Source organism: Dipteris shenzhenensis, chromosome 12 (assembly GCF_047967505.1).
Source record: "Dipteris shenzhenensis isolate YYH24624 ecotype China chromosome 12, Dip_SZ_1.0, whole genome shotgun sequence".
Lineage (NCBI taxonomy): Eukaryota > Viridiplantae > Streptophyta > Polypodiopsida > Gleicheniales > Dipteridaceae > Dipteris > Dipteris shenzhenensis.
This window is the reverse complement of record NC_141607.1, coordinates 15802836-15819237: the sequence shown is the minus strand read 5'-3', so window position 1 is coordinate 15819237 and position 16402 is coordinate 15802836. Positions and strand designations below refer to the sequence as shown.

Genomic DNA, 16402 nt, shown 5'->3' with positions numbered 1-16402 from the left:
GCAAATTTAATAGATATTAAAAATAAATCACACAATTATAAAGATGTTATATGGGGAGTTTTCCATGCAACATTCAAGCCTATAGCTAGACTCAATGTGTGTATGGTCCCTTTGCAAAGTACTAACCTACAAAAATACATTCAAGGTAAGGAGATCGTTATTGGATTATTTTGTTAGCACATCATTGTATAATATTTTGAAAAACCTTAAGGTAATTGCAATATTGATTAATAATTTGCATGTTGTCCTTTTCTACTCCAATTAATGAAACATGAACCTTTTTAAGATGTTGTCATTAACTAAGTTAGAAAATTACCAAAGGAGGGGTAGAGATGCTTCTTCTCAAATCATTAAGTTGCTATGGCAAGGAAGCCATAAACATGTCTTTTTCATTGACTTCCTTGGCAGGTCACTGGTCTTCTCATATATCAATTTGTTTAAATCACCAACTGCAACATTTTTTTTACTGCAAGTTGTCTTTCTAGAGGGTAATGCCACTCTTAGCTCAACAATGGGATCATCTCCAATACCAGTTGGATTATCTATTGTCTCTAGAATAGCATTCTATGTAGTCAAAAACCACAAATACATCAAGCCATGCTTATATTCCATATATTGATTCATAAAATTAAGATAAAACAAATTACCTCTAATTGATCCACATCATTTGTATAGAAGTTTTAGGACCTCCTGAGTCCACCGAAACTGACAGATCTGCAAATGGTTGCACCAAACTTGAGTTCCAACACCCGGGCAAAAAACGCAGAAACTGACACAGTGAGTCAGAAATCCAATGAAATGATCCCAGATTCAAGAATGAAGGTGTTTCCAAGCTCCTAAAGTGAAGTGGACACCAAAATCAAGCAATAGTTGCCTCTACAAGTCAATATTGAGTCTCTGTCATCGAACGGAACAGGGAAAAGCTCAAAAAACGACTTTTTCTTTGAAAACACTTAACAGGCTCTCAAAACCACTTCGGAGAGAGAGAGAGAGAGAGAGAGAGAGAGAGAGAGAGAGAGAGAGAGATTTTAATCTGAAAATAAAGAGAATCCCCCTTTTATATGGTGTGTCCATCATTAAAAGACCCTCTTTCTTTATAGGCATGCGTTTGGAATGGAGTTATGAGAGGATATGTGCAATTGAGTTACAATTACAAGTCACTAATTGGCATTGAAGATATTATGCTAAGAAGAGGTGTGTGACAGGCAGGTATAGAGATTGTAGGGAAAAGGAGATACGAGGAGACTTTATTGAATTTGTTGCAAAATGTAATCAATCTGCAATAGAGTACTTGAATTTTACCTCCATTTTTGCCAAGTACTACTAGGCTTTATGCATTTTTGCCAAGTAGTACTAGGCTTTATGCACACTAGCTTAGCCAACTTTTTACCTTACTAGAAGCACCCCTATTGAAATAGAATTTTCCCTTAGAAATTCATTAGATGCTCTATTATCTCTTGGAGATAAGGTGTAATTAATTTGCTTAAATGATGACTTGATAAGCCTTTGTTGAGATATGGTGCCATGTGCACATAGATTAGAGGCTAAGGTATGGTATAGGAATGTATTAAAGTAGCCACCCTAGGATGTGGACTACATGATGTGAGGATGTGGATCAAGTACATCCACAAGGAGAGAGTGGATCAGAGGATCCCACAGGTGGTGACTATTCTAAGGGCTCTCTCTATATAAGAAGCCTATCATGTATTGTTGATTACACATATTGCAATAGATTGAGTGTGCCTACTTTTGTCTCCCTCTCATGTCTTCTTTAGTGTCCTTTGAGCCTCCTTGGTTCTTCCAATGATCTGGTGTTAGACTAGGCTTAGCACGATCTATATCTTTCTCATGGTATCAGAGCAGGTTTAGCTAAGTCTAGATTAGCTTTAGATGTAGTTGAGAATACTATGTGAGAGTTCTTCCGTTCATGTTGGCTTACTAGTTTCCGTCATTCTTCCACTATGTTTAGCATTGAGAGTGAGGGAGAGATCTCTAGTCCTAATTATTTTATTTTAATTTAAAAAATTTGCCTTCTTAGTGTACTTTCTACAAGACGAAGGAGTCTCAGGACTTAGCTCTAAGAACCCACAAACGACGAGTAGCAAACGGCCGACTAGTGAGACAACTACTTCTTGCAATTCCTTTGAGTCAGCAACTACTCTCTCTGAGCGGCTCTTTCGAAAGCTCAGCCAGCTCCCATGCTAGTCAAGCAGCTCAAGGGCAAGCACCTAAAGGTGGCATAGAGCTCCTCCCAACGACCAATGATTCACCATTAACCTTGACTACAGCCTCAAGGACACGCTCCCTTGCTCGTCTGCTCTTGCTCAACTGATAGATCTCCAAGCCTATGCCCCAGCTCCCGGCTCCACTGACCTACGCTCTAGGTGACTCATCTGCTACAACGCAATCCTCCTCAACACTAGCCTCCAACAGGACATGACCAATGGACTTCCAACACCGACGGAGTAGCAGCGCTCCAGCAAACAACTTGACCAACGATGGCCTAGACCAAACAGCTCCAGCTCTGCGTATCATTTGACAACTAATCTGAGCTTCAGATCTACAACTCCGTCTCCAAGCAGCTCACCTCTGTCTTTGCCTCTGCACAAACTCTCAGTCTCCTTCTCAAAGACTCTTCGCACTTCTGTCGCTTCTTCATGACGCCATCGCCTCGCCTCAGAAGCTCGAAGGTTTCCTAAGTCCTAAGGTTCTCCATAATTGACACATGGTAGATAAGCCACATGACCTGGGTTAAGGCTATGCCCTTGGGTTAAGTTTATGGTTAAACTAAATTTACCATGGTTAAGTTTCTGTAGGTTTGGTTAAGTCAACCTGCTACCACGTGGCATAGTGCCACATAAGCACAGAGGCCCTTACTAAGCACTGTGTGTGTGCAACATATGAACCCCTGTGCCACATCATCAACGTCCTCTTCTTCATTTAAAGAAAAAAAAACTTCAATAAGACATAACTTGCAACCCAAGAAGAATTTGCATGTGCTCCAAAAAGGAAAAGTGATTGCTTTTTTGAGCTCTACATACCTGTCAAGTCATATTTAATGTATGCAATTAGACACTGCCAGATTTGAAAAATTTTTCAACTGGTAAGACCTTTGCAATGGCAATACACACCCAACTGTTGAGAAGTTCACTGGGGAAGGATTTGACACTTGGTCTACACAAATGAGGTATCTCTTAATGCATCAAAAGCTTTGGAAGACTGTAAAAGAAGACATACCCATTGCACAAAATGAAGCCTGGAAGGAAAAAAACGAAGCAACACTGTCACCAAACATAATTCATCATATAGACTCTAAGGATCATGCCAAAGATGCATGGGATGAGTTGAGAGAACAGTGTTTAGTGCAAAAGCCAAAAACCAAGAAATTCATCTTAAGATTGAATTCTATGGTTTGCACATGAGCTTCAATGAATCCATGGCACAATTTGTCAACAAGATCAAAAGCATTATGACCCACATAAATGCAAAAGTAGGAGAAAAGGATGCACTTGCACTCCTGCCTGAAGAGTACAATGCACTGACAACCACTTTGAAGAATCTTCTAGATCCAAAGTTTGAGGAATGTGTATCCTCTCTTCTTGATAAAGAAAGAGAGTTGAAGGCATCGACATCAACATCGACATCCACATCAACACACAGTAGCAATAATGAAGAACGAGCATTGTTCAGTAAAACATCAACGAAGTGTTACCATTGCGGAAGGATAGGTCACTATCAAAGTGACTGCAAATTGAGGAACAAACCAAAGTGTCACCATCGCAAGAAGCTGGGATACAAGGAAGAAGATTGCAGATTGAAGAACCAGCAGGTCAACTACATTTTCATTAAGCCATGAGCACAATGATAACAACAACATGTATTGAGAAGCAAAAGCCTTTTCACCTTTAGCCTATATTCTTGTAATCAAACCTGACCACCTGCAAGTAGCCATGCAAGCACTCAGGGGTGGTATTAACATGTAAAAACCACACTTGACCACCTTAAGTAGGAAGGTATACACTAAGGGGAGGTGATGGATTTGTAACTCACATCTGACCACCTTGCAGTAGCCAATGGATCATGGCGCCAAGGGGACGCGTTGAGATATGGTGTCATGTGCACATACTTTAGAGGCTAAGGTGTGGTATAGGAATGTATTAAAGTAGCCACCCTAGGATGTGGACTACATGATGTGAGGATGTGGATCAAGTACATCCACAAGGAGAGATGTGGATCAGAGGATCCCACAGGTGTTGACTATTCTAAGGGCTCTCTCTATATATAAGAAGCCTATCATGTATTGTTGATTACACATATTGCAATAGATTGAGTGTGCCTCCTTTTGTCTCCCTCTCATGTCTTGTTTAGTGTCCTTTAAGCCTCCTTAGTTCTTCCAATGATCTGGTCTTAGACTAGGCTTAGCACGAGATCTGTATCTTTCTGAGCGTTGCTATGTATGATGCACTTATTGTTGTAAACTTTGTTGCTTTGTGATACTCATGTCAACAAGATAAAACCTTCTCAATGGATCGTAAAGACTTCAGACCCTTGAGAACAATTGAAATTCCAAAAGTAATTTAAAAAACCAAGCTGCTTCACAATTTATATTTGTTGTATATTCTACCTCTATCAAAGATAATAGAATAGTAGTCTACTTCTTCTTTGCTAAGAGATGGCTTCAAAACTAAGTAGAAAATAGATCTACATGTGGATCTCCTATCATCAGCACTTCCTATTGATTTGCATCTGTAAAAAATTCGAAGTCATTGCAAATTGACTATCATACATGAGAATGAAACCAAGGATTCCTTTATGTATTTGACAACTCCACGTGCAACAAAAGGATGAGTCATTGTAGGTATTTTAATACAGTACTTGAAAGATTGAAAATAATTGAATGCTTTAAACATTTCTTTCATTAATTATATCAAAGTTTTCCTTGAGTAACCATTTGTAAAAGTGATGAAGTAACATGCACCACCGCTTGAATGATTTTGGGCCTAAAATCTATGCGCACTAGTTGAATAACATATATGGTTCTTGAATTAGACTAAGAAAATCATTTTCTATGATATTTTCTCATGTAGCATGACTCATAAACCTCATCTGAGCAATGGATTGGGGAAACCTTGAACAATATTATTTCACTTTATGAAGACAATACTTTTGTAGTTCACATACCTAAATCTCTCATGCAAAAGTAGTCTGACAAGTTTGGGATTGTTTTATGACATCCCATTTACAAGTTGTGAAGGCATAAGATTGAGTATCTTGAACAGTTTGCCATCTTTGATTCCTTTGGCAACGACAAGTTCACATGCATGATTGTCTTTTTTCATCTTGTTTTGTGAATAAGACATCATAATCATCATCAATGATTTGATCAACTAACAGCAAATTATTTGTAAGCCTAGAACATGCAAAACATAATCAATGACTCTTCTTTGTCATCATTAATCATTTTTTGTTGGTACTGCAATGACCATGTGGCCTTAACTAGCTATCCATCTAAGGTGAATACAAGTTCTTTCTCATTTGGATTTATCTAAATTTGTGAGAACCTTCTCAGTGTGGTGGCTAGTCATCAACACCTACACCTAAGTCTACTAGCCTTTCATAATCATCTTAGTGATTTGGGTCAAGATTGCGTTGCATTCTAACCATCGGCATTGGCATGGTTTTCTTTTTTTCTTGGGAATTTGTTCCTTATGAGTGATCTCTTAGATTCTTATTAGGTACATTCTAATAATTGCAATAACTTGGTCTTTGGTGCATTTCCAATGATATCCATATTGTGAAGATGTTGTTGCTAGACAAATTGCATTCTTCTAGCATTTCCTCTACCATGGATGTTCCAATTTCCTCTAGGGCCTCCTACTTTGTTATCCCTATGTCTTTCGGCATTAAACCAACCTCTTCCTACCCCTAGGAACTATAGTCTTTAGATATAGTGGCTTATCCATGACTTTTGTTTTCACTTAATGCTCCTCTATAGATTTATTCCTTTATTAGCATGTTGGCCATGATCTCAAATGTCAAAGTTTCCCTTGTAACCATAGCAGTTAAAAACTAGTCATATTCTTTACCACTACATCAATCTAGTGCTGTCAACTTTGTGATAAATAGCGTTTAGTAGCTAGTTGACAAAGTCTTTTAATCTTAGCAACTAGTCTTAATCAAAATCTTTTGTTAATATCCAATTTTCTCTCAAACCAAAGAGATTTAAACATGTTCTTTGTAGCAAATCAATTTGCCAATGCTTTCCATGCATCCGCCAAGATTTGCTCACTGCAAATAATGGTAATAATTTCATCATTTATATTGACTTTGACCATGGACAAGGCTTGATCACCCTTCTTATCTCGTTCAACTTGGTCATCTACCTTGATGATGGGATTTGAAATTGTGCCATTCATAATGCCCCATAGCTTCTTGAGACCATGTGTATGTTTGATTTTGGAATTCCAATTGTGAAAGATGTTCTTGTCCAAGTCGTTATTGTGATCTAAGAATATTACTCCATCATCCTTAAACATATTATTAGCTTGGCTATTGCCTTATGAATGTTTCCACTTCTTAAATATCTTTCTAGTTAGTTAGGCTCACAAATGCATCTTATAATGCAAGATTTTCTCTCGAGTTTGGTCCAATGTATCTAAATTCTAGCATATGGGCAATCTTAGATTATGCCATCATGCTTGAACATATTATTATCTTGGCTATTGCCTAATGAATTTATTGAATTCCACTTCTTAGAGATCTTTCTAGTTAGTATGGTTGACAAATGCATCTTATAATGCAAGATTTTATCTCAAGTTTGGTTCAATGTATCTAAATTCTAGCATATGGGCAAAAAGTTACGACTAAAGATAACATCCCTTTGCGTGCCAACAAGACTTCAAAAAAAATTTTAATCCTTTAAAATCTTTGAGAATTTTAAAGTAAAAAAAATAAGGACTTGCTATCTCTATTTTCATTGTATTTTTCATGGGCAGTTATTGTACTTTGGAGAAAAGAAGGATTTTGGCATCCACGCAAGTGGTCACAAATGGTTTGGGGGAATCCCAAAATATAATATTGACGTGCCACATTTCTATTCTTTCATGTGACCTCTTGGAAAAGAATTGGCCTTCTTGAAAGCAAGGTGTAAGAAACCCTTGCCTTAAAGCCTCCACATGCCACATAAAGGGTGTATATCTATTTTATACAAGAGTAGTATTATTATTGCCAACAAACATGTTGCAATGATTATATTACCATTAACAAATGCTAGGTTTAACAACTCTTGCCTTTTGCTACCTACTCATACTCTGTTGCATCTTCTTCTTCATGCTCTGTAGGTCTTCCATAACTATGTGCAATGTATATTCTCAACAAAGTAGACATCCTTCATCATGGACATGGACCAACATAGCTTTTGAGTGGTTCTAGTTAATAATAAATACTTCTCCTTAGGATCTTTAGCATTGATTGTGTGTGTCTACTCAAGGCTAGGTACTCTTCATACTAGCTTTTCATTGATTCCATCATAAATCCATGATACGCTAAGGTGTTATGTTGTCCCACAAGCATCCAAAGGGAATTTCCACATAGACATTTATTTTTCAACACCTTAGGTTTCTTTACAAAAAGTTTATCTATGTAGAGTTCATATCTCAAGAATTAACTCCTAGTGCAAGATGACTCACTCAAGGAATGGACAAGTTGTGGGTGGTCATGAGAGGAAAGAGGAGAGTTGTGTTTCAAAATGTGGTTGAGGAAGAGCACACTCTTCTCAAACAAAGAGCACATTCGTTTGTATACTAGCATGCTAGGATGGTGGTATTAGTGAATCGAGTAGACCCTTCGTGGGCATTACTAGGATTTTGAGTGTTTTCATGGTTCTGGTATGGACTCTGTTTTTTTTTTTGGTGTGTTTTTGTTTTTTGGCTTTTTGAGACAAAAATACATATACATAACTATTTTTGTTTTAATGAACTTTATTTTTCTTTTTGATGTGTGTGTTTGTTTTTTGATTTGTTGAGAGAAAAATAATGTATACAATTGTTTTTGTTGTAAGGATAAAGTTGTCCTTTCAAAGGATGTTCAATTGGTAGAGTAAAAGGCTCATTATTGGTAATACGAGAATGGTTTGTTAGCATTAGCGAAGGCATTAACAAGTTCCATTGGTGTGTGTGAGCACATTCCCACATGGCTTGTAGTTAGGATTTGCTAGTGGGGATGCTCCACTACCATGGTAGCTTGGAGAGAGCCTACTCAAATAGTTGTGCTAATGACTAGGCCACCTTTTGCACCTATCGTGACCTAGAAGGTACATCATGTCTGTAGATTTTGTTATTCTACCAAACGTGCACTTAGCTATACTGACAGAGACATGCTCTTAATAAAATATCAAGACCTTTGAGCCTCCCAATGTAAGTGTATAGAAAACTTACCTTAGAAATTGTGCACATGTTAAATAATTAACAAGCAATCACACTGGCCCTCCTATGTAAAACATATAACAACCATTGTGTAGAATTGTGTAGAATTGAGGACCACATAATGAGATATGGCTACATTGTCATTAAATTTATTTTTCAAATATTTTAGTAGATGTAGACACCTATTTTGCATTAAGGGCAAGGTCTCTCCATGATGTGTGCTACCATCATCAACTTACAATACAAATTTGATGTTTTATTGGCTACCAAGTTGCCATGACCAAAGTAATAAGCTCATGTGCAATTTGTATTGTGGACAACCAATCATTGTTTATCATACGTGACTATGTCTGCTACACGTGTAAGAGAATACTCATTTGGTTAATAAAATGGTGGTGCCTCCATTCTTGGACAGAAGCACCAACCTCATGAAAGGCATTGCCAAGGTTACATGGGACAAGCATAGGTAAAATTGGTGGGTTAGCATCCTTGGTCCCCATCAAGCCAAAGACAGAAGGTTTACCCACCCCATTCTAAGGAAATATTTTTTCTTGCAAGATCATTCTATGGAAGCATCTCATGAGTCCAATGCCTCAATCTAGAGATCACGGTAGGCGAAGGAGCATGAGAAGCTTGTGTATTTTCAATGCACGTGCAAAGCTTTTGTGGAAGGCATTGCATGTTTATTAGGTAGCATAGTGAGTAGATTCCAATATTTGGGCCTCTGGCTATACCCAGGGCTTGACATGGATGTGAGAGTGCCCTCCTAAACGCTTGATATCTGTATCAAAAGCATAGTATTGGGCAAGGGAGCACTAGCCACGTTAGCATCATGCTTGATGCCTCTATTGTAAGTATGGCGGTGGGCCTTGGAGCGCGAACCACTAAACCACATTAAAGAATAGGTAGGGCAGGCTCACACTAACATTACAAAGCCAAGATCCAATTGACATTTAGTAGCCTTGATGTGTAGCCAAGGTAGATGTGTGATGTGTACCAAAGCTTTACACTTGGCAACATACCATGATGTGAAGCGTTTATTGTTTGTAGGCATTGCTTGCCTTTTATGACATCTCTTGGGAGGACCTGTGGGCCATGTGATGTGTGGCATCAAGACTTGCCGTATAAGTTATAGGCAAGACCAAAAAGCTATTCCTTGGTAGTGCATTTAAAGCCGTGAGGATTTTGATTATGACTAGGAAGTAAGATCATATTTTTGTGGAGAGAGAGAGAGAGAGAGAGAGAGAGAGAGAGAGGTCTTCAAAAGATAGAAGAATCTAAGATCATTATTTTGTGAAAAGATAGATACAAATAGATAGATAGAGGGGTGTCGGGCTCTAGGCGTAGAAATGGGGAGGACAAGTTGTCAAACGTAGAAACCAAGGCCCCGTGGTGGCAGGGTACAATCAGCTAAATTTAACGCGAACTTGGAGTGAGAGTTTATGGGGGCCAGGGGGTGCCCTCAACCACCTCTTGGACTACTTGTTAATCTTCGACTGGCTGGGTCCTCACATTTCACGGGTCAATGCATGGGGACCTGAATTCGGATAAGCATGCTTATATGCATCGCTATCTTCTAGTGCATGCAGATTGGCTCTAAGGTTGGGTTCAGACCACTCGGCGGCCATCCTCTAGAAAGGTAAGGTGAAGGGCTGCCATCATACATTGACACAAAACAATTGTGTACTCCTTGCCAAGTGTGTTCATTGGGTTTTGAACTCATGCCGATTCATCAAATGTTTTGGCTCAACCATTACTTCCATCATGCGTTGGTGACATAAAATGGCAGCCTACGATATAAGACATGGACGCTGGGTGGTGTGAGCCACAACAACCGACGGACATCCATCAAGTTTATTTCTTCCTCTATGGCCGTAGGTGTCAACTTGTTGGGTTCACACCACTTGCCAGGTTAGGGTGGTGTGAAGAAACCTCGGGACATGTTCGCTAGGTGTGGCGATTCACACCACTGGTGGTCAACTTTTATAAAATATGAGCACCATTATTGAGAACTCTTTGGGTCTCATATCGAGGGTTCAACACCCATACATGACACTTCATGCTCGAGTTTAATGGGTTGTCGATAGTGAAGGGTGGACAAGGTTGTTTGTTGCCTTTATCCGGGCTTGCGATCTCGATTCGTCCACGGAAGACATCGCCCCTTTGCTTTGTTTTTTGCAAGCGGTGGTGTGACCCCCCCCTTAAGGGTCTATGAAAGAGAGAGAGAGAGAGAGAGAGAGAGAGAGAGAGAGTCTTGCAAAGACCCAAAGGTCTATGAGATGGGCGTTGTGATCAGTCAGCGTAACGGATTCATGAATAAATTTGGAAGATGAATCACAAAAGGGATAAGGATGTTGTACAATGTAAAACCGACTCCAACGTTTAAAGTTCAAACATTTAAAAACACGTTGTAGAGTCGAGTGATGAGGCAGCAAGGTGAAAGAAGGCAAGGCTGATGAGACGCAGGTAGGCTTTGATGAGTCTTGAGAGGCTTAAATGCGCACGATAAAAGTGAAAGATGGATGATGAGAAGAGGACGATGAGGATGATCCATTTTGGGAGCAAAGTAAGAACAAATTCAATCCATAATAGATAGCATCCACTAGAAAGCTGTTTTCTACTTTTTTGAAACGTTGGGAACTGAGCTGTTGCAACGTGCCAAGCATTCACCACTCTCTGCAATCTCCACTTTTCTTCTCTCTCTCTCTCTCTCTCTCTCTGTGTCTATTATGTCTCTCTCTCTCTCTCTCTCTCTCTCTCAACACTCAGACAGTAAATGCAAATTGGAATGTGTTGCTGGCTTTTTCTGGCATCCACCTTACACAAAAGATGAGGTCTCATCAACCCAGTACTAAGTCCTGACAAATCTCTCTCTCTTTGTTCTGTCTTAATTTTAAAACCCACTGTTTTGCTTCCAGTGGTCCTTTCCATCATCTTCCTCACAGACACCTCCACTTTTATCCTCCTCAGACCTCCTGTAAAACAGCCTTCTCCCTCTCCCTTTGCTTTCACTCGTACTGGACACCAGTCCTCTGTAGTGATTATCAGTCCCCTCTTGAAGCTTTTAGACCTCCCCCTTCCATCTATCACCTCAAAGAAAACTTGTTTACTTACAATCTTTATATGCTTTTCTGAAGCCACCTTCTCAAAGCCTCCCCTTGGTTTTCTGCACCCATCTCCTCATTTCATAACAACATTTTATTAGCAGAGTGGCTTGGCTGGCAGTGTTTTCTGTAACGTCTAATAAAACCTGGCTTTGAATAAATGGCTTCCTTTCTTTCTCATTCAGTTGATATCTTTGTGTGTGTTTTGCCCTTTGTAATGAGTTGATAAGAGAGCCTCTTCACTTTTTAAGTACCATCCTTAGATTGAGGCGGCCTTCATGTTTTTTGTTGTTGGCTTTTTCTGCAAAACTCTGCCAGAGTTTTCAGTACACTGCCCTTTTCTCCCTCCCCAAACAAGATCCTTGTTTCTTGCTGCAGCAGCTCCCTCTTTGCCTCTCGAGTGCTAGAGTTTCTCATGAGCTTGCTCAGGGTAGGGGACAAAAACCCAGTTGGTGATTATAAACAAGAGTTGTCATGGCTTGCTCCTCTGCTCAGCATCTGAAAAGGGCCTTAGATTCAGGGGGTTTTCCAGTCGCTCTTTTGCAGCGGCTGCTTTTGAGCTGACAGACGGTCGTGTTTCTTGCTTGCAGCTGGGTTTGAAGCTCCATTCTCTTTTTCACAGCAGGTTGTGTGAGCTTCCATGGAGCTGGGTTTTTGACAGAGCAGAGAATGGAGCAGGGGTTTTCTCCTTCCCTCTCGAAGTTGGGTTTTTGACAAAGCAGAGCATGGATCTGTCTTGCAGCTCCTCTTTTTGGAGCTAGTGGCGAGCAAGATATTGTTCTTCCCGAGCTGGGTTTGCAAGGAATTTCGACAGCAATGGTCATCTCGTGGTGTTGCAGATTCTGAGCTTTTGTCACAGATTGAACCGTGGAGCAACTCTCAGCAGCAGATTGCAAAGATTTGTGGAGCAATCGAGCTACATTTTGGTTGTGGGAGCATCATCTGCGCGTCATCATCTTGCAGCTTGGTTGCCGAAGTGTTCAGAGCTCATCTTCCTCGCAATTCTTTAAGTTCATAGCAGTTGCAGAGAGAATCAACCAAATGCGCTTCGAATCAGCTCACAGACCTCTCTCCATCCTCCAGCCAGATGAAGCGTAGCAGACGAGGAACGATTTGATGGCATGGTCGGTGGTGTTGAGCCTGGCCTGGTGGCTGAGCTCCATAGCGATGGAGGTGCAAGCTTTGGGCTCCATGTCGTCGGCAGCAGCTGCGTATGGAGGTGATGGAGCTGCCTTCTGCAGTTTACGAACCGATGGATCTCACATTGTGGACTGTTTCGGCAGCGATGCAGCATCTGTGTTCGGAGCACCTCTTCGTCTTCCTCTCGCAGGTCTCACAGCAGGAGATGGCTTCGTCTGCGGGCTCTTTTCGTCTTCCCCGCAGCTCCCCTACTGCTGGGGCAACAACATCTACGTCCAGCAAGGAACTCCTCCCTCCCGTGGAACAAACATCAGCTACACACAGATTTCTGCTGGCGATAACCATCTCTGTGCTCTCAGAAATTCTTCTCCTGATTCAGCTTCCGCTCCTGCAGTCGATTGCTGGGGCTACAACATGACCGCCTCCTTCGTCGATGCTCCGCTCCTCTCCATCACTGCTGGTTCCCTCTTCGCCTGCGGATTGTTTGCCTCCAACCGCACCCCGATCTGCTGGGGAGACGAAACCGGCAGCCTCGTCATCACCTCCGCTCCTAAACAATCCGGATTCGAGCTCATCGCCGCAGGAGGCTACCATGTCTGCGGGATCCTTCGCGGCAGCGGAGGCACATTGTGCTGGGGACGAGTCCTGCAATCGCAGAATGGATTTCCGGGGAAGTCCGTCTTCATCTCGCTCGTCGGAGGCAAGTTCCATGCTTGCGGATTGCTTGCTTCCGATCACTCTCCGTCCTGCTGGGGCTTGATCGATCCTCCCAACAGCATCCCTTCTCCTTCCTCTTCCCATTTCTCTGCTCTCGTCGCTGGCGATTACTACACTTGCGGGATCTCTTCTTCCAGCCTTCAGCCTCTCTGCTGGGGCTCCCAGTTCCCTGTCGCCTTGCCCTCCGCCGTCTCCCCTGGCCTCTGCTCCTCTTTGCCCTGTGACTCTGGGAAATACTCCCTCCATCTCGGGGACTCCATCCCCAGTCGATTGGGATGCCAACGCGTCTGCGTTCCTTGCAGCCAGGCTTGCCCGCCAGGTACATTCGAATCCTCGCCTTGTGGAGCCAACGGAGATCGCCAGTGCACTACGAATTGCTCTCTCTGCTCTGCCGCAGATTGCCCCGCCGCTTGCCTGTCGCAGTTCCATTCTAACACCATCCAAACCCCCATCATCATCGGCGAGCTTGCCATTGCTATCGTGATAGTTGGAGTCATCTTGGCAACGGCGATCTTCGTAGTGAGGCATAAGCTCAAGCTCGCCAGAGCTTTCAGCGACGGAAAGCTGTCGGGACCGCTCAAACATCTGCCTTCCAAGAAGGGCTCTTTCCACTCCGCGCTGGTGAGGGAGAAACTCCGGTCGGATTTCGAAGAACCGAAGATGTCGCATGCAGAAATCTTCAGCTACCAGGAGCTGGAGCAAGCGACGGGGGGCTTTGGGAAGGAGAACGAGGTGGGGAAAGGGAGCTTTTCCTGTGTGTTCAAGGGAGTCCTGAGCGACGGGAGAGTGGTGGCAGTGAAGCGAGCATCGGAAGCGACGGGGCAAAGGAAGAATTCGGACGAATTCCACAACGAGCTGGATCTTCTCTCACGCCTGAATCACGCGCATTTGCTGACGCTGCTTGGATTCTGCGACGATCGAGCAGAGAGGCTACTGGTGTATGAATTCATGGCGAACGGAACACTGCACGAGCAGCTACACGGCAAGAGCAAGGGCCGGTTGGGATGGGTGAGGAGGGTGACGATCGCAGTGCAAGCAGCTCGCGGATTGGAATACCTCCATGGCTATGCTTGCCCTCCGGTGATTCACAGAGACATCAAATCTTCCAACATTCTGCTCGACGATGAATGGAATGCGCGAGTTTCCGATTTCGGTCTGTCGTTGCTCGGCCCTCCCGACAGCAATTCGCCTCTGTCGGAGCTTCCCGCAGGCACTCTCGGCTACCTCGATCCCGAGTACTACAGACTCCATTACCTCACCACCAAGAGCGATGTCTACAGCTTCGGCGTCTTGCTGCTCGAAATTCTGAGCGGTCGCAAGGCCATCGACATGCAATACGACGAGGGCAACGTCGTGCAGTGGGCTGTGCCATTGATCAAGGAAGGGGGCATCATGGCGGTGCTGGATCCGCGTCTGGAAGCTCCTCGCAATCTGGAGGCAATGCAGAAGATTGCCAAGGTTGCTGCTCGATGCGTGAAGATGAGGGGGAAGGACCGACCCTCCATGGACAAAGTGACCACTTCCTTGGAGAGAGCGCTTGCCATCCTCATGGGAACTTTCTCTGATGCGCAGCCCTTTCTTCCTTCCGAGGTTGTGCTAGGAAGCAACCGCCTCCACCGGAAATCGTCTCAGAAATCGTCCTGCAGATTCAATGCCGATGCAGAGTCTTCCGAGACCACCGAGGAGCATCCAGATCGCAGACAACCCTCCTCCGTCACCTTCCCCAGTGTTAGCTCCTCTCAGAGAAGGCGTTCTCTCTCCGATAATGAAGCGGATTTGAAGCTTGGATCCGTTGGAATCATCATCCATCCTCATACCGATCACGATATGGAACTCGAGCTGCAGAAACAGCAGCTCCATTACAATGATTTTCGGCAGAATAGACCTGAGATCTGCCCGGCTTCTCCCCAGGAGCAGCTGTTCTTGAATTCCAATTTTTGAACCCTGTTCTTTGGTCATTTCTCTGCGCTTGCTTCAAGATATGAATTGAGCTTGATTGCTTCACCACGCTAAGCTGTACTGGACACTGGAAATGCTTCTTTGTGTTGAAGTAGAATTTTTTGTTATTGAAATTCCGTCATCCCATCATTGCTCAGGGTGCATCTCTGATAACTACGTTCCCAGCATGCGCAGATTGGGAAACTTCAGATACGCATTAGCAGAGCTCGGGATTGCAAATTGTTGGCCATCACAAACATCCCGATAGAATTTTGTCCAAGGTAAAGAACAGGAGCTTGTTTTACTAGCGTCGTTTCAAAAAACGCATTGGAGATGTTGGGAGTTGTGTGCTTGAACTCGGATGTCAGCATTGTCTTGTCAATGATTCATTATGCATGGTGCTTTGTTCATTGCATAGTTGATTCGCACACTAGTGCCTTTTTTTGAATTCTGGGAGAGGGAGGACTAATTTCTATCGTAGATGGGCAGGCTTGATAAACAAGGTAATAGTTGAGTCGATGTCAGGCTTTCCTGTCCTAGAAAACTGTACGGTACTTTAAAAAACTGGGCTGCCAATTCTTTAATTAATGGCATAGGTCCAGTGCACACGCACAGGTTGGAGCACAACCTGTGTGCGAACTGGTGGTGCTGTGGAGCGATTTGCGAAAGTGATGAATAAAGGAAACTCTGCTCACCCAATTTTGAATAGCTATGAGTCCACTGACCGGATGCTGCTGTGCAGCCCCCCCTCAGCTCACCCTGCAGCTGGAGAAACCTCCATCTGGAGGTGGAAATGGCTGTGTCACCCAGGAGTGGCGCACCGGTGCTGGAATCGGCAGTCCCAGATCTTGAGGTGGGAAAGAGAGCACTGAGGGCGCATTTATCCGCCCTCTTAATTAAAGTGCTTGAACATATTTACATCCCCCCCAGCCGCGCACGACGGAGAGCGTGTGCACTAGCCCTTAGATAATGCACCGTGCTTCGCTGAATAGGCTTCTAACAATCATGGAGAGTTTTAGAATTGCTCCTAAAAATTTGCTTGGTAGTATGAACACTCTTCCAGCTTTTTATGGCACACAA

The 16402-nt window shown here is 42.9% G+C and overlaps 1 protein-coding gene across 1 annotated transcript; it reads left to right on the top strand.

Annotated features, from left to right (window-relative positions):
• Positions 1 to 11614: 11614 nt before the first annotated feature.
• On the top strand, positions 11615 to 15683 carry CR4 (crinkly4). The gene has a single exon (XM_087382315.1). The coding sequence runs from the start codon at positions 12644 to 12646 to the stop codon at positions 15323 to 15325; it is 2682 nt and encodes an 893-aa protein (XP_087238441.1). The 5' UTR covers positions 11615 to 12643; the 3' UTR covers positions 15326 to 15683.
• Positions 15684 to 16402: the final 719 nt, after the last annotated feature.

What these genes read in the sequence shown, in the direction of transcription:
- CR4 (XM_087382315.1), top strand. Translation starts at nt 12,644, where the DNA reads ATGGCATGGTCGGTGGTGTTGAGCCTGGCCTGGTGGCTGAGCTCCATA.